We start from the raw sequence: 20,065 nt of genomic DNA, 5'->3' as shown, positions 1-20,065 counted from the left end.
TTTTTACATAAGTGTGTCTTTCTGATTTTTACAGGTGCTAATACAGAGAAAATGAATTCCACAATTCTGAGGATCAACCCAAAAAACATTAGGATGATTCAAACAGTAGATGATAAAAGTTAAATTTCAATGTGGATATTAATGGAAATTTCTTATCTGAAAGCACTGAGCAGAGGGAATTTTTTTATCCTTGATTGACTCCGGTTCTGCAATGTTATGCAATCATGCTTTGATTTTTTTCTAGAAATTATAGACAAAAGAATCTTTTCCAGAAAGGCTTATTTTTAATTTTTCAACTGGATATTTTCCCACTTGCAGTTTCTTAGGTTTTACTTGTGGGAAGATTTGAGGCTCTAAGAATGAAGAGTCAGGCCACTTGCCCTATATAACACATTGTCTCCTTGGTGGGTGTACGTCTAAAAATCAGATTAGGACATAATGGTATGACTTGGGGTTCATTTCATTAGAGATCTTTTCTTTGTCCACTTTATCCTGATAATCAAAACCACTTTGGGTACATCTTTTAAGGATTCATGGATCTCAATCCTTCAAAAGTAAACTCTTCTCTATAATTCCCTTAAACTCTAACTGAAAGCACTCCTTTTCTAATTCCATATTTTTTCTCTAATATTTCCCAATAGGATTTCTTGTCCTGCTCTTTTTATTATGAAAAATTGTTGCCACAACTTTAAGTACCTAAACAGATTTCAGATATTAGGTAAATTTTGATGAAACTCAAGAAACTAGGAAAAGAATTCTTCAATTCTGCTTTGCCCAATCTAACATGGAAAACAATTCAGATTCTAAAAAAGTGAAACTTCTAAATTGGCTCTCCTTTTGGGGGTCATTAAATAGAGGAAGTAAGGATGAATACATAAGCTGTAAATTTTGAAATATTTTGATTTAACCTTGATGTTTCAGAAAATGGGAAAACCCTCACACAAATATATCATCTCATCTTAGCTACAAGCAAAATTTGGCAGGTGCAGCTGCTGAAATGTCCTTCTTCTAAAGAGTTTTTGTTCTCATGTTATTTTACTTAATGGACAGGATACCAAATGTCAAAAATTAAATATATTAAAGGAAATCTGAATAGATCAGAAAGCATTTAAATATTTATCTGCTGTGTCACAGGCCTTCAAGAGTGAAAACAGATGGCACAGATAAAATAATTTTGGTTTTAATCCAGACTGTGTGGTATTTCAAACTGTTCAAGAGCCAGGATTAAGTTAGGCTGAAAGGGACATTTTCCTGATATTTGCTGATGAGTTTCACACGTTCTTACAACCACATGACTATCAAACAAAATTATTCTATAACACAAGAAAATATGACAGGTGGAGAAAAACATAACTGTTGAGTATGGATATGGTCTGCAACCATAGGGAAAGTGATATAAACAATAATATAATATGAAGTACAATTAGTCATTTACAAAGCATCAAGGTTATTTCTACCAATATCGAACTTCTGATGTGAAATATATAAACTTCATTTGGTCTTACCATTAATACTAATGAAAAGTGAAAGAGTGAGTCACTCAGTCGTGTCTGACTCTTTGTGCACTGTGGATCGTAGCCCACCAGGCTCCTCTGTCCATGGCATTCTCCAGGGAAGAATACTGGAGTGGGTAGCCATTCCCTTCTTCAGGGTCTCCCACATTGCAGGCAGATTTTAAAAACAATTATGTGTTAACGAACATTTTACAATGAAATTTCCACTTGTTAAAAAAAAATGTTTATCGTACAGTTAAGGAAAAAAAAAGTGGGCTTCCCTTGTGGCTTAGCTGGTAAAGACTCCACCTGCAATGTGGGAGGCCTGGGTTAGATCCCTGGGTTAGATCCCTGGGTTGGGGAGATCTCCTGGAGAAGGGAAATACTACCCACTCCAGTATTCTAGCCTGGAGAATTCCATGGACTGTATAGTCCATGGGGTTGCAAAGAGTCGGACATGAATGAGCAACTTTTACTTCACTTCACTAAGGAAAAAAAAGAAAATCTCATGTGTTCCCTTGGATTATATGTGCTATTGTTAATAGGGGAAACAACCTTTGAAATTCACTTATTCTTCCTCTAGGAAGGTTTACATCTAAAAAGTATTCTATAAACGTTACATGCTATCACTGCTGCAAAATATACTTGAATCAAAATCAGGTCCAAATAGATCAGAATTGAAATTTTTAAAAAATTAAATAATCAAGACATAAAAAAAACTAAAAGAAAAAACAATTTAGTATCTATGAAATTTCTTAATGGAAAAGAAATTTTAAACCTTAAAAATAATAAATGTGGGAATTCTTTTGTGCTTCAGTGGCTAGGAATCCATGCTCTCACTGCCAACGGCCTAGGTTCAATCCTTGTGTGTGGCCAAAAAGAAAAAATAAATTAAAAGAGAAAGACTGATTGGCTGATCTGTATTAAACTATTGTACAGTAAGAAACAAAACTGGGCTTCCCTGGTGGCTCAGCAGTAAAGAATCTTCCTGCCAATGCAGAAGACACAAGTTCAATCTCTGGGTCAGGAAGATCATCTGGAGGAGGAAATGGCAACCATGGACAGAGGAGTCTGGTGGACTACTGTTCATGGGGCCACAAATAGTCGGACACGATTTAGCAACTAAACGATAACAACAAAGAAACAAAACTAGAGCAAACAACAACAAAAAACCCCAACAATTTAGGAAAAATATCTCACATACAGTTGGCAAGAGAAGGGGAATGGTACTGAACTGGTACTGAATTACAAGTTTTTTAAGACAGCAAAATGGTAGTGGAACAAGACATCCAACTGGCAACGCTCTAGGGAAACAGATACTTTCATACATTACTGGTGAGAGTACAAAGTAATACCATCCCTATGAAGTACAATTTGGCAACATCCATCAAAATTACAGATTCACTTAGTCCTTAATCCACCTATTCAACTTCTGAGATTTATCCTACAGATGTAGCTGCTTCTGAACTTCCTAGGTGTTGCTAGTGGTAAAGAACCCGCCTGCCAATGCAGGAGATATAAGAGATGCAGGTTCAGTCCCTGGGTCGGGAAGATCCCCTGGAGAAGGGCATGGCAGCCCACTCCAGTATTCTTGCCTGGAGAGTCCCATGGACAGAGAAGCCTGGTGGGCTACCGTTCATAGGGTCACAAAGACTCAAACATGACTAAAGTGACTTAGCACACATGAATGAACTGAGAGAGGAAAGAATTGGGCATAAATCAGTATCCACCAACAGAAGACAATTATATGGATGTGTGCATATAATGGAACCCTTCTTAAAGAATAAGAAAACATTCTAAGCAATGATTTGAAAGAACTCTAAGATTATTCTATGGAATGCTATCTTTAGTTGTAACAAGAAAAGTGATAGTTAGACATGGTTAGTCCCATTCTTCAAAATCCCTCAGTAAGATAAGATTAAGTACAATCTTCTACTACATCTCCAAAGATTCTCTCTATAACATTATTTGTAAAAGCAAAACACTAGAAAAATCTTATAACAGTTGAATAGTAAGGCAAATTATGATAATCCACACAACAAAATATTATTTAGCTACTAAAAATGTCATTTATAGGGAGTTTGACATAACATGAAAATGGTTAAGCAAAAATGCTAAGTAAAAAACTCATATACAGGACTTCTCTGGTGATCCAGTGGTTAAGACTCCACACTTCCAGTGTAGCAGTCATGGGTTTGATACATGGTGAGGGAACCAAGATCCCACAAGCCATGCAGCATGGTCAATGCCCCCCTGCCCAAAAAAACCCCACCCCCCCAAATCATATAAAACAGTAATTCATTTTTTAAAATTTTATTTTATTTTTAAACTTTACAATATTATATTGGTTTTGCCAAATATTGAAATGAATCTGCCCAGGTACACATGTGTTCCCCATCCTGAACCCTCCTCCCTCCTCCCTCCCCATACCATCCCTCTGGGTCGTCCAAGTGCACCAGCCCCAAGCATCCAGTATTGTGCATCGAACCTGGACTGGCAACTCATTTCATACATGATATTATACATGTTTCAATGCCATTCTCCCAAATCTTCCCACCCTCTCCCTCTCCCACAGAGTCCATAAGACTGTTCTATACATCAGTGTCTCTTTTGCTGTCTCGTATACAGGGTTATTGTTACCATCTTTCTAAATTCCATATATATGCATTAGTATACTGTATTGGTGTTTTTCTTTCTGGCTTACTTCACTCTGTATAATAGGCTCCAGTTTCATCCACCTCATTAGAACTGATTCAAATGTATTCTTTTTAATGGCTGAGTAATACTCCATTGTGTATATGTACCATGGCTTTCTTATCCATTCATCTGCTGAGGGACATCTAGGTTGCTTCCATGCCCTGGCTATTATAAACAGTGCTGCGATGAACACTGGAGTACACATGTCTCTTTCCCTTCTGGTTTCCTAAGTGTGTATGCCCAGCAGTGGGATTGCTGGATCATAAGGCAGTTCTATTTCCAGATTTTTAAGGAATCTCCACACTGTTCTCCATAGTGGCTGTACTAGTTTGCATTCCCACCAACAGTGTAAGAGGGTTCCCTTTTCTCCACACCCTCTCCAGCATTTATTGCTTGTAGACTTTTGGATCGCAGCCATTCTGACTGGCATGAAATGGTACCTCATAGTGGTTCTGATTTTCATTTCTCTGATAATGAGTGATGTTGAGCATCTTTTCATGTGTTTGTTAGCCATCTGTATGTCTTCTTTGGAGAAATGTCTATTTAGTTCTTTGGCCCATTTTTTGATTGGGTCATTTATTTTTCTGGAATTGAGCTGTAGGAGTTGCTTGTATATTTTTGAGATTAGTTGTTTGTCGGTTGCTTCATTTGCTATTATTTTCTCCCATTCCGAAGGCTGTCTTTTCACCTTGCTAATAGTTTCCTTTGTTGTGCAGAAGCTTTTAAGTTTAACTAGGTCCCATTTGTTTATTTTTGCTTTTATTTCCAATATTCTGGGAGATGGGTCATAGAGATCCTGCTGTGATGTATGTCGGAGAGTGTTTTGCCTATGTTCTCCTCTAGGAGTTTTATAGTTTCTGGTCTTATGTTTAGATCTTTAATCCATTTTGATTTTATTTTTGTGTATGGTGTTAGAAAGTGGTCTAGTTTCATTCTTTTACAAGTGGTTGACCAGTTTTCCCAGCACCACTTGTTAAAGAGATTGTCTTTTCTCCATTGTATATTCTTGCCTCCTTTGTCAAAGATAAGGTGTCCATATGTGCATGGATTTATCTCTGGGCTTTCTATTTTGTTCCATTGATCTATATTTCTGTCTTTGTGCCAGTACCATACTGTCTTGATGACTGTGGCTTTGTAGTAGAGCCTGAAGTCAGGTAGGTTGATTCCTCCAGTTCCATTCTTCTTTCTCAAGATAGCTTTGGCTATTGGAGGTTTTTTGTATTTCCATACAAATTGTGAAATTATTTGTTCTAGCTCTGTGAAGAATACTGTTGGTAGCTTGATAGGGATTGCATTGAATCTATAAATTGCTTTGGGTAGTATACTCATTTTCACTATATTGATTCTTCCAATCCATGAACATGGTATATTTCTCCATCTATTAGTGTCCTCTTTGATTTCTTTCACCAGTGTTTTATAGTTTTCTATATATAGGTCTTTAGTTTCTTTAGGTAGATATATTCCTAAGTATTTTATTCTTTCCGTTGCAGTGGTGAATGGAATTGTTTCCTTAATTTCTCTTTCTGTTTTCTCATTATTACTGTATAGGAATGCAAGGGATTTCTGTGTGTTGATTTTATATCCTGCAACTTTACTATAATCATTGATTAGTTCTAGTAATTTTCTGGTGGAGTCTTTAGGGTTTTCTATGTAGAGTCATCTGCAAATAGTGAGAGTTTTACTTCTTCTTTTCCAATTTGGATTCCTTTTATTTCTTTTTCTGCTCTGATTGCTGTGGCCAAAACTTCCAAAACTATGTTGAATAGTAATGGTGAAAGTGGGCACCCTTGTCTTGTTCCTGACTTTAGAGAAAATGCTTTCAGTTTTTCACCATTGAGGATAATGTTTGCTGTGGGTTTGTCATATATAGCTTTTATTATGTTGAGGTATGTTCCTTCTATTCCTGCTTTCTGGAGAGTTTTTATCATAAATGGATGTTGAATTTTGTCAAAGGCTTTCTCTGCATCTATTGAGATAATCATATGGTTTTTATTTTTCAATTTGTTAATGTGGGGTATTACATTGATTGATTTGCGGATATTGAAGAATCCTTGCATCCCTGGGATAAAGCCCACTTGGTTATGGTGTATGATCTTTTTAATGTGTTGTTGGATTCTGATTGCTAGAATTTTGTTAAGGATTTTTGCATCTATGTTCATCGGTGATATTGGCCTGTAGTTTTCTTTTTTTGTGGGATCTTTGTCCGGTTTTGGTATTAGGGTAATGGTGGCCTCATAGAATGAGTTTGGAAGTTTACCTTTTTCTGCAATTTTCTGGAAGAGTTTGAGTAGGATAGGTGTTAGCTCTTCTCTAAATTTTTGGTAGAATTCAGCTGTAAAGCCATCTGGACCTGGGCTTTTGTTTGCTGGAAGATTTTTGATTACAGTTTCAATTTCCGTGCTTGTGATGGGTCTGTTAAGATTTTCTATTTCTTCCTGGTCCAGTGTTGGAAAGTTGTACTTTTCTAAGAATTTGTCCATTTCTTCCCCGTTGTCCATTTTATTGGCATATAATTGTTGAGAGTAGTCTCTTATGATCCTTTGCATTTCTGTGTTGTCTGTTGTGATCTCTCCATTTTCATTTCTGATTTTATTGATTTGATTTTTCTCCCTTTGTTTCTTGATGAGTCTGGCTAATGGTTTGTCAATTTTATTTATCCTTTCAAAGAACCAGCTTTTGGCTTTGTTGATTTTTGCTATGGTCTCTTTTGTTTCTTTTGCATTTATTTCTGCCCTAATTTTTAAGATTTCTTTCCTTCTACTAACCCTGGGGTTCTTCATTTCTTCCTTTTCTAGTTGCTTTAGGTGTAGAGTTAGGTTATTTATTTGATTTTTTTCTTGTTTCTTGAGGTGTGCTTGTATTGCTATGAACTTTCCCCTTAGGACTGCTTTTACAGTGTCCCACAGGTTTTGGGTTGTTGTGTTTTCATTTTCATTCGTTTCTATGCAAATTTTTATTTCTTTTTTGATTTCTTCTGTGATTTGTTGGTTATTCAGCAGCGTGTTGTTCAGCCTCCATATGTTGGAATTTTTAATAGTTTTTCTTGTGTAATTGAGATCTACTCTTACTGCATTGTGGTCAGAGAAGATGTTTGGAATGATTTCTATTTTTTTGAATTTACCAAGGCTAGATTTATGGCCCAGGATGTGATCTGTCCTGGAGAAGGTTCCATGTGCGCTTGAGAAAAAGGTGAAATTCATTGTTTTGGGATGAAATGCCCTATAGATATCAATTAGGTCTAACTGGTCTATTGTATCATTTAAAGTTTGTGTTTCCTTGTTAATTTTCTGTTTAGTTGATCTATCCATAGGTGTGAGTGGGGTATTAAAGTCTCCCACTATTATTGTGTTATTGTTAATTTCTCCTTTCATACTTGTTAGCATTTGTCTTACATATTGCAGTGCTCCCGTGTTGGGTGCATATATATTTATAATTGTTATATCTTCTTCTTGGATTGATCCTTTGATCATTATGTAGTGACCATCTTTGTCTCTTTTCACAGCCTTTGTTTTAAAGTCTATTTTATCTGATATGAGTATTGGTACTCCTGCTTTCTTTTGGTCCCTATTTGCATGGAAAATCTTTTTCCAGCCCTTCACTTTCAGTCTGTATATGTCCCCTGTTTTGAGGTGGGTCTCTTGTAGACAGCATATGTAGGGGTCTTGTTTTTGTATCCATTCAACCAGTCTTTGTCTTTTGGTTGGGGCATTCAACCCATTTACGTTTAAGGTAATTACTGATAAGTATGATCCCGTTGCCATTTACTTTATTGTTTTGGGTTTGAATTTATACACCGTTTTTGTGTTTCCTGTCTAGAGAATATCCTTTAGTATTTGTTGGAGAGCTGGTTTGGTGGTGCTGAATTCTCTCAGCTTTTGCTTGTCTGAGAAGCTTTTGATTTCTCCTTCATATTTGAATGAGATCCTTGCTGGGTACAATAATCTGGGCTGTAGGTTATTTTCTTTCATCATTTTAAGTATGTCTTGCCATTCCCTCCTGGCTTGAAGAGTTTCTACTGAAAGATCAGCTGTTATCCTTATGGGAATTACCTTGTGTGTTATTTGTTGTTTTTCCCTTGCTGCTTTTATTTTTTTTTCCTTGCTGCTTTTAATATTTGTTCTTTGTGTTTGATCTTTGTTAATTTGATTAATATATGTCTTGGGGTGTTTCGCCTTGGGTTTATCCTGTTTGGGACTCTCTGGGTTTCTTGGACTTGGGTGATTATTTCCTTCCCCATTTTAGGGAAGTTTTCAACTATTATCTCCTCAAGTATTTTCTCATGGTCTTTCTTTTTGTCTTCTTCTTCTGGGACCCCTATGATTTGAATGTTGTAGCATTTAATATTGTCCTGGAGGTCTCTGAGATTGTCCTCATTTCTTTTAATTCATTTTTCTTTTTTTCTCTCTAATTCATTTATTTCTACCATTCTAATTCACTACTCCTATCTTCTGCCTCTGTTATTCTACTATTTGTTGCCTCTAGAGTGTTTTTAATTTCATTTATTGCATTATTCATTATATATTGACTCTATATTATTTCTTCTAGGTCCTTGTTAAACGTTTCTTGCATCTTCTCAATCCTTGTCTCCAGGCTATTTATCTGTGATTCCATTTTGGTTTCAAGATTTTGGATCAATTTCACTATTATTATTTGGAATTCTTTATCAGGTAGATTCTCTATCTCTTCCTCTTTTGTTTGGTTTGGTGGGCATTTATCCTGTTCCTTTATCTGCTGGGTATTCCTCTGTCTCTTCATCTTGTTTAAATTGCTGAGTTTGGGGTGTCCTTTCTGTATTCTGGCAGTTTGTGGAGTTCTCTTTATTGTGGTGTTTCCTCGCTGTGTGTGGGTTTGTACAAGTGGCCTGTCAAGGTTTCTTGGTTAGGGAAGCTCATGTCGGTGTTCTGGTGGGTGGAGCTGTATTTCTTCTCTCTGGAGTGCAATGAAGTGTCCAGTAATAAGTTATGAGATGTCTTGGTATGTCTTGCCCTGGAACTTGTTGGCCCTTGTGTGGTGCTTGGTTTCAGTGTAGGTATGAAGGTGTTTGATAAGCTCCTGTCAATTAATGTTCCCTGGAGTCAGGAGTTCCCTGGAGTCAGGATTTGGACTTAAGCCTCCTGCTTCCAGTTATCGGTCCTATTTTTACAGTCTTTTCAAAACTTCTCCTATATAGCACCATTGATAAAACATCTCGTTTCGAAGACTTGGGTTGCTTTTCTGGGTGCCTGATGTCCTCTGTCGGCATTCAGAAGTTGTTTTGTGGAATTTACTCGGCGTTTAAATGTTCTTTTGATGAATTTGTGGGGGAGAAAGTGTTCTCCCTGTCCTACTCCTCCACCATCTTAGCTCCTCCCCTAAAATATTAATTCAATATGTAGTATGGATATTAAAGAGTTGGATGTGACTGAGCATGCACATACACACTCACCTGCCTGTGGTAACCACATATCTGATCTCTTTTTTTTTAATGGTTGCTTGTTTTCAAAGTACAATTGACCTATGACTTTATATTAGTTCCCATTATATGACATAGTGATTGGATATTTTTATACATTTTCAAGTGACCACTATGATAAATCTAGTTACGATATGCCACCATACAAAAATTACTTATTGACTATACACACTGTACATTTCATCCCCATGATTCATTTACTTTGCAACTGGAAGTTTGTAATTCCTTCTTAAGAATTTGTAATCTCTTAATCTCCCTCACCTATTTCTTTCCCCCCGTCTTCCTCCTCCCATCTGGTAAACATATGTTTTTTGTTTGTATCTATAACTTTCTGTTTTGTTTAATGCTTGTTCATTTGTTTTGTGACAATATTTTAAATAGAATAGTCAGAGGTTGCCTCAATGAGGAGGTGGTGATTGGACAAAGACTTGAAAGACATGAGGGAGTGAACCGTGTGGATATTAAAAGAAAGCACATTCCAGGCAGATTGAAGAGTCAATACAAAAGCCCTAAGAAGGAATGTGCCTGGTACATTTCAAAACAGCATGGAGGCTGGTGTGGCAGAATAAGCCAGGAAAGGGGTGAGTAAAAGGAAATAAGTCAGAGAAGTAATGAGGGATGGAGGCAGACCTTGTGGGAACTTGTAGATCATTCTAAGAATTTAGTGGAAGGTCGCTTGTTTGCTTCCACCTGGCCTCAAAATACATAAGGAAAAAAAAGAATAAAAGGTAAGAGAAAGTGAAAGACCAAAGAGTCTAGAGAGGGTGTGCATGTATGCTCAGTTGTGTCTGACTCTTTTTGACTCCCTAGACTCCTGCCAGGCTCCTCTGCTCATGGGATTCCCTAGACAACAATTCTGGAGTGGGTTGCCATTTCCTACCCCAGGGAATCTTCCCTGCTCAGGGATCGAACCTACGTTTCCTGCATCTCCTGCATTGGGAGGCTGATTCTTTACCACTGAGCTGAAGAAAGAATTCAAAGGGCCTGGATTCCATCTTAGGCCTGTTCATGCTGATCATGCTCGGCCACCTTTCCAATAGACTCTGAACTCTGTGTTTAGTGCCTATGAAAACAACAACAGAAGGATAAGACCCCCTCCAGACAGGGGAACCTTGAAGATCGTATCTAGGTTACTCATCACCTAAGAGAAAACATACACTTATCACCCCTTCCTCCAGACAGGCCATAAATTTTTCTGTATCTATTGGAGTGTAACCTTGGATTTATTGATTATTGGCTAATTGTTTGACTGTTTGAGCACATGAGCACATAGCACATGAATGATGGGGTTATTTGGATTGTATTTTCCTTGGTTTATGTAAGTCTCAAGGAATTTGGGGTGGTGGGTTCGGACATGTACACATGGGGTATAAAAGATTTTCACAAATGCTGGTCGGGGTCCTTGACTAAGAGGAGACTCTGCCTTGGGCCCGCTGGTCTAATAAACTGCACTCCACTATCTGCATTGTCCTTCTGAGTGAGTTTGTTTCCTGGAATGCATGGCTACAACCGAGCCACCTGGGAAGCCCCTAGAGAGGACAGGGATAATATTAAGAGCAGTATCCTTCGTAAGAGATCAGAATAATGATCAGCTATGGTCAGCAGCAGAGATGCCTCCTTTGAAGAATTGTGCTAGAGCCTCCTACGAAAGGCTGAAAATACTCATCTCTTAGCAAAGTTGCCCTCAGTGAATTCACATTGGTAGCTGAAACTGGCCATGGACTGAGTATTTACACCATGAAGAATGGCAAACACTGCAAATCTAGGTAGTTTTTTTCTGGGTGAGATGATTTAGCTGCATGCAAATAACTCTTCCTCAAAGACTGGTAGATAACAAGGAGGAGAACCTGGCTGTACCCTCAGACACACAAGTGGAAGGTGAAGACCTCAGTGACCTAGAGCTTCTTTTCTGTGAACCAACAGGAATGTTAGATCAACTGCTTAGAGAAAAAAAGGTATGGGTCTGAAATAACTTCTGAAGGTAGAGACTAAGCCTAGTTTCCTCTGAGAAAGTAAATAAGGGAACTGTCATGCAAATGTGAGGAGAGTCCAGGTCAAACAGCCTACTAGTGTTAAATCTGCATACATTTCTTTCTCTAACTTTCATTTGTTTGGAAATGGGTGGAGGGGGAGACAGTTGAGATAGGCTTCCCAGACAGAAGGATGTGAAAAGTTTGTGTCTGGTCATTGAAGATTACAAGAAGGCACAAGAATTTAAAGTAATGGAGAAAGGCATACTCTGGGGTCAATGACAGAGGAGGAGTTCAGTGAAGCCAAGGAGAGTCTCACAGTTTAAATATTAAAATATAAAATGATCTGGTATAAAAATTTAAATTCTACTATAAATGCTTAATGATTACTCAGAATTTATTTTTGATAATTTAATCTTCAAAAAGATAATTGTCTGAGTTACAATCATTTTTGTTTTACAGTTTTTGTCTAGATACTACCTACAAGTACTTATTAGCTGCCTTGAGGTGCTCTGGTGAATTCTCTTGGTTTGGCAGTCAGTACCTCAGCTGCAGGCATGTTCCCATTCCCTTCAGTTAAGTGGAAACTTGGAAAGGTCTGTAGCTTTTGAAACAAGATTGAATTCCTTCAAGTTTATAACCAAAGATATTTAAGAACTTGGATATGACTTCATAGGACGGTTAAACATAAATAAAAGATCAAGTGCTCACAAGATTACATTTCCGGAAAGCCCTCCTGGATGTAAGACAAAGGCGGGGTGTAGAAACGAAAACAAAAGTAGTCTGAGTTAGAGAGTGTCATTTGATTTTACTCTCTGCATTCAAGACTGCTCCTGTCTGCCTACTGAAACAGGTTGGTTTTTTTCTTTCTTCTTCATTCAGAGTTAGATATGACTTTTTTTAAAAGTCCAAAGATTTTGTATATTTATCTATGCAGAGGGAGTCGAGGCATAAAAGTTTACAGGTGCAAAAAAGAGCTATTTGAAAAGTTTTACACTTCAACCTTAAAAATATGAATATAGCAAGAATAAAATATTATTTTAATACCATTATTTGCCTATAAAGCTTTGTTAATAACAGGTTTTGCTATACCATTTTTTCTTGCTTTGTTTTATAAACACCAATTTTTTAAATTCTTGTAATAATTATAAAGGCATTTAAATGTGTTTCTATTTATCTGCCAGAAGGATCATTTCTGCAAATAATTTCCAGTCCTATTTTTATTTACTCATATTTTTAGTATGATTAATTCTTTTAAAATATCTTTCCTTAATATCTTATACTGTTTGGCCATATTATACCTTATCACCAGGTTCAAGATTTCTGTGATAAAAGAGAAGGAAAGAACAAAGTTCATATTGTGTTAATAATTAACATATAAGAGAATGAACACTAGAGTGGTCTTCTAGATTGGAACTTTTCACATAACTTTTCAAATAACTATAAGGATAAAAGTCATTTAAAATTGTGAGCACCTGGTTTTTACAAAATGAAAGCAGTTCTATGTGGTATTTTTCCTCTATGTGGCCTTCTTCATTTTGCTTTACTCATTTACAAAAGGTTAGCAAGTATAAGAATATTCTTTTGAAAATGTAGCATAAGCTGGTGTACTGTTTTGAAAATAATTTCTTCATTAATGATTCTATAAGAACATTTGATATTCTTCCAAGGACAAAAAATATCCCAAGGAAGACAGAAGGGCTAAGGAAAAAGCATAACAAAGCTTAGCACTATAATAAAAATGCTAAAAGTAATTATTATATATATTTTTAAATGTGAATTTTGTGCAAGCTTATCTTAATACTACAGGGTATTAATTGACAACATAGTAGAATAACTTAATGATGAGACACAAGATTCCTGGAATATCATCTTTCTATTCCTAAAGTAACAGCTTTATACTTATTAGTAAACGTTATAGTTGATAAATATTTGCTGGCCACCTAGAGTGTACCAGTCACTGTCTTCAGTTATTAATTACAAACAGAAATCCAATAGGTCACAGTCTTAGGGAACTTAGATCATAGAGGGAAAAGGTAGTCTGGGAAACTGCACAGGACCAGGTCAGTTCTTTGATATGTAGATACAGTTGATACACAGATACAGTTATTGGATTGGGAAAGTCTTCCAGAAAGGTGAAATTTGAGTTAACTGAATAGGAAATGGCCTTTCAAGGGACGGGAAGGAAATAGTATATCAGATAAAAGAAGAGAATGAGTAACGATGTAAATGCATACTATGGCATGGTGTGTGCCCAAAAACCACTGGCAAATCAGTACTGTCATCGTCTACAGTGTAAGGTGTACAGTAGAGGGTGTACAGGAACCATGGGTAGGACTACATTATGGAGCCTTGGGTATCATGGTAAAGAACTTAGATTGTATCTTTCAGAGAGATGTGTCTTTTAGGTGAGGAGCTAAGCAGGAGAGTGATAAGACTGACATTTTAGAGATAAAGCACACTGATGGCAGTAAGAAAAATGTTTTTGACAAGGAAGTGGTAAGAAGGAATGAGAACAGTAGGATACCAGTTGGGAAGACATTGTAATAGGCCAGGTAATAATGTGGATGAATTATGTGAAAAGGAAGAGACAGATTTGAGACCTATTTGGAAGGTAAAATCAGAATTTAGGGGCAGACTGAAAATCTGGGATGAAGGGATGAAGAGAGGAATCAAGGATGGTGCAGGTTTAAGGCTTAGGTGACTAGTGGAATAACAGTTCTATCAAATAGTAGTTTACAATCAGCATGCAGTGGCAAGTTTTGGAGGGAAGCTAACTCGAGGAGACTTTGTTTTATAAAAGCCAACAACTAAAATTAAGTACAATTCTGAGATAATTTATTTAACTTAATCTAAAATAAATTCATGAATAAATATAAGTAAAATATTTATTTTAAATAATTCATTTTAATTTATTGTTGATATACTGCATAAGAATCACAAAGTTGTGTATGTACAAGTTTTAGGGCTTAATGATTAAGAACATTTCTCAGGGTATTATTTTTTTTATCTTCCCTCTGTAAATCCCGTTTCCTGTACAGACTTGTAAAAACAAGCAATGAAAAACTACTCTTGAGGATATACTCTAATGTGACTTCCATTAAAGAGTTTCAAAGAGTGGCAGACTCAGGCTCACATATGGTATAACAACAAACTATTCTCTAATAAAAGCATAAAACATATGCTAGAGCAAAAGTATTTCCATTTAAGCAATATTAAAATAAATATGCTGTATTCTTTTTGCCATTTAGATTGGAACCATGGCTTTGGAATACAACCAGTCAACAGATTACTATTATGAGGAAAATGAAATGAATGACACTCATGACTATAGTCAGTATGAAGTGATCTGTATAAAAGAAGAGGTCAGAAAATTTGCAAAAGTTTTCCTACCTGCCTTCTTCACAATAGCTTTCATCATTGGACTTGCAGGCAATTCCACTGTAGTGGCGATTTATGCCTATTACAAAAAGCGGAGAACCAAAACAGATGTGTACATCTTGAATTTGGCAGTGGCGGATTTATTCCTTCTATTCACTTTGCCTTTTTGGGCAGTTAATGCAGTTCATGGGTGGGTTTTAGGGAAAATCATGTGCAAAGTCACTTCAGCCTTGTACACAGTCAATTTTGTGTCTGGAATGCAGTTTCTGGCTTGTATCAGCACAGACAGATACTGGGCAGTAACTAAAGCTCCCAGTCAATCGGGAGTGGGAAAACCATGCTGGGTCATCTGTTTCTGCGTCTGGGTGGCTGCCATCTTGCTGAGTATCCCTCAGTTGGTTTTTTATACAGTAAATCATAAAGCTAGGTGTGTTCCCATCTTTCCATACCACCTAGGAACATCAATGAAAGCATCAATTCAAATCCTGGAAATCTGCATTGGATTTATAATACCCTTTCTTATCATGGCAGTGTGCTACTTCATCACGGCAAAGACACTCATCAAGATGCCTAACATTAAAAAATCTCAGCCCCTCAAAGTTCTGTTCACAGTGGTCATAGTTTTCATTGTCACTCAATTACCTTATAATATTGTCAAGTTCTGCCAAGCCATAGACATCATCTACTCCCTGATCACTGACTGTGACATGAGCAAACGCATGGACGTTGCCATCCAAATCACAGAGAGTATTGCACTCTTTCACAGCTGCCTCAACCCCGTCCTATATGTTTTCATGGGAACCTCTTTTAAAAACTACATCATGAAAGTTGCCAAGAAATACGGATCCTGGAGAAGACAAAGACAAAATGTGGAGGAGATTCCTTTCGAATCTGAAGATGCTACAGAGCCAACCAGTACTTTCAGCATTTAAATATAAGACCCATCTGTCTCTTGCTTCAATACACATGAATGATGCTTCCTGCTGAGAACATCTGCATCTGCATCAAACATCTGCATTTTTCAGAAATTCAAATTTCAAACACTGTGGTGGCAACTTGTAGCAAAGAAGAGGTTGGGGTGGGAAAGGGGAGTGGGGTAGAAGCCAAGAAAAAGAAGAAACAAAATAATAAATTCATAAAACACAGAAATTAAAGCTAACAATATAAGAAAATAGTATTAACAGTCATACATAAGAAAAACACTACAAGTTAGGTCATCTAAAACAGATTATTAAAGAGGTTTAATTTAAGGGTCATTTACAGTTATTTTAAATTATCTAAATTTTAACATAACAATTTTCCTGCATAATTTTAATACTTGAATAATCATGCAGCAACATTTAATGACTTTTTCTTTTTCCTGTTCCTAATTTGTAAGTGATTTCATAAAACTTCAGAAAGAGTAAAAATTAGCAATCAAAAATAAAAAAATAATCTTTCTGGCTGTCTTTTTCTTTCTCCTGTTTCTAATGTGTAAGTGATTTCATAAAACTCCAGAAAGAATAAAAACTAGCAAAGGAAAAAAAAAAGCTTTTCTGGCCATTTTAATGTATTACTAGTAAGTTTCTTAACATACAATTTACTTTTATGTCAACTTTCTTTAGTAATAAGCTGGTTATCCTATTAGACTTATCATGTATACTCTAGAAGCAATCCTCAGACAAGCACAGGTTTTAATTTTTATAATTGCCTAAAGGACTTATCCACTTATGTGATTCTATTACTGAAGGTTTACTAAATATTTTCCTATATGTAAAGACTATTATTTATCACTCAAACACTTGTATTTTTCAGCAATGAAAATATGTACCACAAATAAATTTTAATAACATGTACTGCTTACCTCTTCAAAAATTATATATAGATTATTATTATTCAGGTAATATGCCCCTACTAAAATTTAATTTTGGTAGAAATGACAATGGCTAAACATGGTGTGCATTTTACCTCACAAACTGTAAAAAAAAAAATAGATGTTTTCTGCTCTTAAATTAAACATTGCCTAATCAAGACATTATTTTAAGATTACTTTCCTTTTATCAGTTCAGTTCAGTTCACTTCAGTCGCTCAGTCGTGTCCGACTCTTTGCAACCCCATGAATCGCAGCACGCCAGGCCTCCCTGTCCATCACCAACTCCCGGAGTTCACTCAGACTCACGTCCATCGAGTCAGTGATGCCATCCAGCCATCACATCCTCTGTTGTCCCCTTCTCTTCCTGCCCCCAATCCCTCCCAGCATCAGAGTCTTTTCCACTGAGTCAACTCTTCGCATCAGGTGGCCAAAGTATTGGAGTTTCAGCTTTAGCATCAGTCCTTCCAAAGAACACCCAGGACTGGTCTCCTTTAGAATGGACTGGTTGATCTCCTTGCAGTCCAAGGGACTCTCAAGAGTCTTCCCCAACACCACAGTTCAAAAGCATCAATTCTTCAGCGCTCAGCTTTCTTCCTTTTATCAACTATTTCTAAATTTGAAAATGCTTTCAAAGGTAGAATTTAAAGAACTGTGGTCATGAAATGAATAACTATGTATCTTATTATTCTAGCACAGCATCTGGCATGAAGGATCATTATGAATACTCACCACTGCTCCACCATTTCTTGCCATTAATTATGTAGCTGTCTCCATCTCGCTGGATGCTACATTCAATATTCGTGGCATCACTTGAAGCTACATCGGGCTCTACAAATAAGCAAAGGCTGAATTTACAGGCAGGCAGATACCACTGGTTTATAAAAGACACTTAAAGAAATGTGAACTCTCTGATGACAGAGGCATCTTTGTCTTTTTCATCTTCCTAACATTACACATAGTAGGTAATCAATAAATGTGCACTGAGAGAATGAATGAAATATTTAGAACAACTCAGATAGATCAGCTATCCAAACTGTGTTTTTGGCTTACTCAGTGACACATGAGTTGGGTTACAACTCACTTAATCCTCTCTCTAATCATCAAACACACATTAAAAATATCATTGTTTACTTCATACAATGGAAATCTGTACTACATATTTGCAAGCCAGATTTTCCCACCATCAGTTCAGTTCAGTTCAGTCACTCAGTCATGTCCAACTCTTTGCAACCCCATGGACTGCAGCATGCCAGGCTTCCCTGTCCATCACCAACTCCCGGAGCTTACTCAAACTCATGTCCATTGAGTCAGTGATCCCATCCAACCATCTCATCCTCTGTCATCCCCTTCTCCTCGTGCCTTCAGTCTTTCCCAGCATCAGGGTTTGCATCAGATGGCCAAAGTATCAGTCCTTCCAGTGAATATTCAGGACTGATTTCCTTTAGGATGTACTGGTTGGATCTCCTTGCAGTCCAAGGAACTCTCAAAGAGTCTTCTTCAACCCCACAGTTCAAAAACATCAATTCTTAGGCGCTCAGATTTCTTTATAGTCCAACTCTCACATCCATACATGACCACTGGAAAAACCAAGCTCTGACTAGATGGACCTTTGTTGGCAAAGTAATGTCTCTGCTTTTGAATATGCTGTCTAGGTTGGTCATAACTTTTCTTCTAATGAGCAGGCGTCTTTTAATTTCATGGCTGCAGTCACCATCTGCAGTGATTTTGAAGCCCAAGACAATAAAGTCTGTCACTGTTTCCATTATTTCCCCATCTATTTGCCATGAAATGATGGGACCAGATGCTATGATCTTAGTTTTCTGAAAGTTGAGTTTTAAGCCAACTTTTTCACTTTCCTTTTTCACTTTCATAGAGAGACTCTTCAGTTCTTCTTCCCTTTCTGCCATAAGGGTGGTATCATCTGCATATCTGAGGTTATTGATATTTCTCCTGGCAGTCTTGATTCCAGCTTGTGCTTCATCCATCCCGACATATTTTTTTTCTATGTACTCTGCATATAAGTTTAATAAGCAGGGTGACAATATACAGCCTTGATGTACTCCTTTCCCGATTTGGAACCAGTCTGTTGTTCCATGTCCAGTTCTAACTGTTGCTTCCTGACCTGCATACAGATTTCTCAGGAGGCAGGTCAGGTGGTCAGGTATTCTCATCTCTTAAAGAATTTTTCATAGTTTGTTGTGATCACACAGTCAAAGGCTTTGGCATAGTCAATAAAGCAGAAGTAGATGTTTTTCTGGAACTCTTGCTTTTTTGATGATCCAACAGATGTTGGCAATTTGATCTCTGGTTCTTCTGTCTTTTCTAAATCCAGCTTGAACATCGGGAATTTCATGGGTCATGTACTGTTGAAGCCTGGCTTGGAGAATTTTGAGCATCACTTTGCTAGCGTGTGAGATGAGTGCAACTGTGCGGTAGTTTGAACTTTCTTTGGCATTGCCTTTCTTTGGGATTGGAATGAAAACTGACCTTTTCCAGTCCTGTGGCCACTGCTGAGTTTTCCCAATTTGCTGGCATATTGAGTACAGCACTTTCACAGCATCATCTTTCAGGATTTGAAATAGCTCAACTGGAATTCCATCACCTCCACTAGCTTTGTTCATAGTGATGCTTCCTAAGACCCACTTGACTTTCCATTCCAGAATGTCTGACATCGTGATTATCTTGGTCGTGAAGATCTTTTTTATATAGTTCTTCTGTGTATTCTTGCCACCTCTTCTTAATATCTTCTGCTTCTGTTAGGTCCATACCGTTTCTGTCCTTTATTGTGCCCATCTTTGCATGAAATGTTCTCTTGGTATCTCTAATTTTCTTGAAGAGATCTCTAGTCTTTCCTGTTCTACTGTTTTCCTCTATTTCTTTGCATTGATCACTGAGGAAGGCTTTCTTACTTTCCTTGCTATTCTTTGGAACTCTGCATTCAAATGGGTATATCTTTGCTATTCTCCTTTGCCTTTTGCTTCTCTTCTTTTCACAGCTATTTGTAAGGCCTCCTCAGACAACCATTTTGCCTTTTTGCATTTCTTTTTCTTGGCGGTGGTCTTGATCACCATAGGTTTAGTATATTAACCAACTTTTTTTAAATTAATTTTTTTGGGAGTATATTTGATTTACAATGTTGTGTCAGTTTCTGCTGTACAAGAAAGTGAATCATAATATCCACTCTTTTTAGATTCTTTTCCTATACAGGTCATTAGCTCCC

General features: G+C 37.0%; 2 protein-coding genes across 2 annotated transcripts in view; one reads left to right on the top strand and one right to left on the bottom strand.

The window, feature by feature from the left end:
• Nucleotides 1-20,065, bottom strand: part of ACAD11 (acyl-CoA dehydrogenase family member 11) — a 119,223-nt gene that overhangs the window by 27,298 nt on the left and 71,860 nt on the right. Inside the window, exon 13 of the mRNA XM_070771095.1 lies at nucleotides 17,575-17,673. Coding sequence (XP_070627196.1) covers nucleotides 17,575-17,673 — 99 coding nt within the window. The remainder of the gene's footprint in view (nucleotides 1-17,574; nucleotides 17,674-20,065) is intronic.
• Nucleotides 12,335-16,828, top strand: ACKR4 (atypical chemokine receptor 4). Its single transcript, XM_019962401.2, has 2 exons — nucleotides 12,335-12,465; nucleotides 14,864-16,828. The coding sequence occupies exon 2, from the start codon at nucleotides 14,873-14,875 to the stop codon at nucleotides 15,923-15,925; it is 1,053 nt and encodes a 350-aa protein (XP_019817960.2). The 5' UTR covers nucleotides 12,335-12,465; nucleotides 14,864-14,872; the 3' UTR covers nucleotides 15,926-16,828.

Source organism: Bos indicus, chromosome 1, assembly GCF_029378745.1.
Source record: "Bos indicus isolate NIAB-ARS_2022 breed Sahiwal x Tharparkar chromosome 1, NIAB-ARS_B.indTharparkar_mat_pri_1.0, whole genome shotgun sequence".
Lineage (NCBI taxonomy): Eukaryota > Metazoa > Chordata > Mammalia > Artiodactyla > Bovidae > Bos > Bos indicus.
Note: the sequence above shows the minus strand (reverse complement) of the source record. Positions and strands in the feature narration are given on the sequence as shown.

Coding starts and splice junctions, on each gene's coding strand:
- ACKR4 (XM_019962401.2), top strand. CDS start 14,873: ATGGCTTTGGAATACAACCAGTCAACAGATTACTATTATGAGGAAAAT.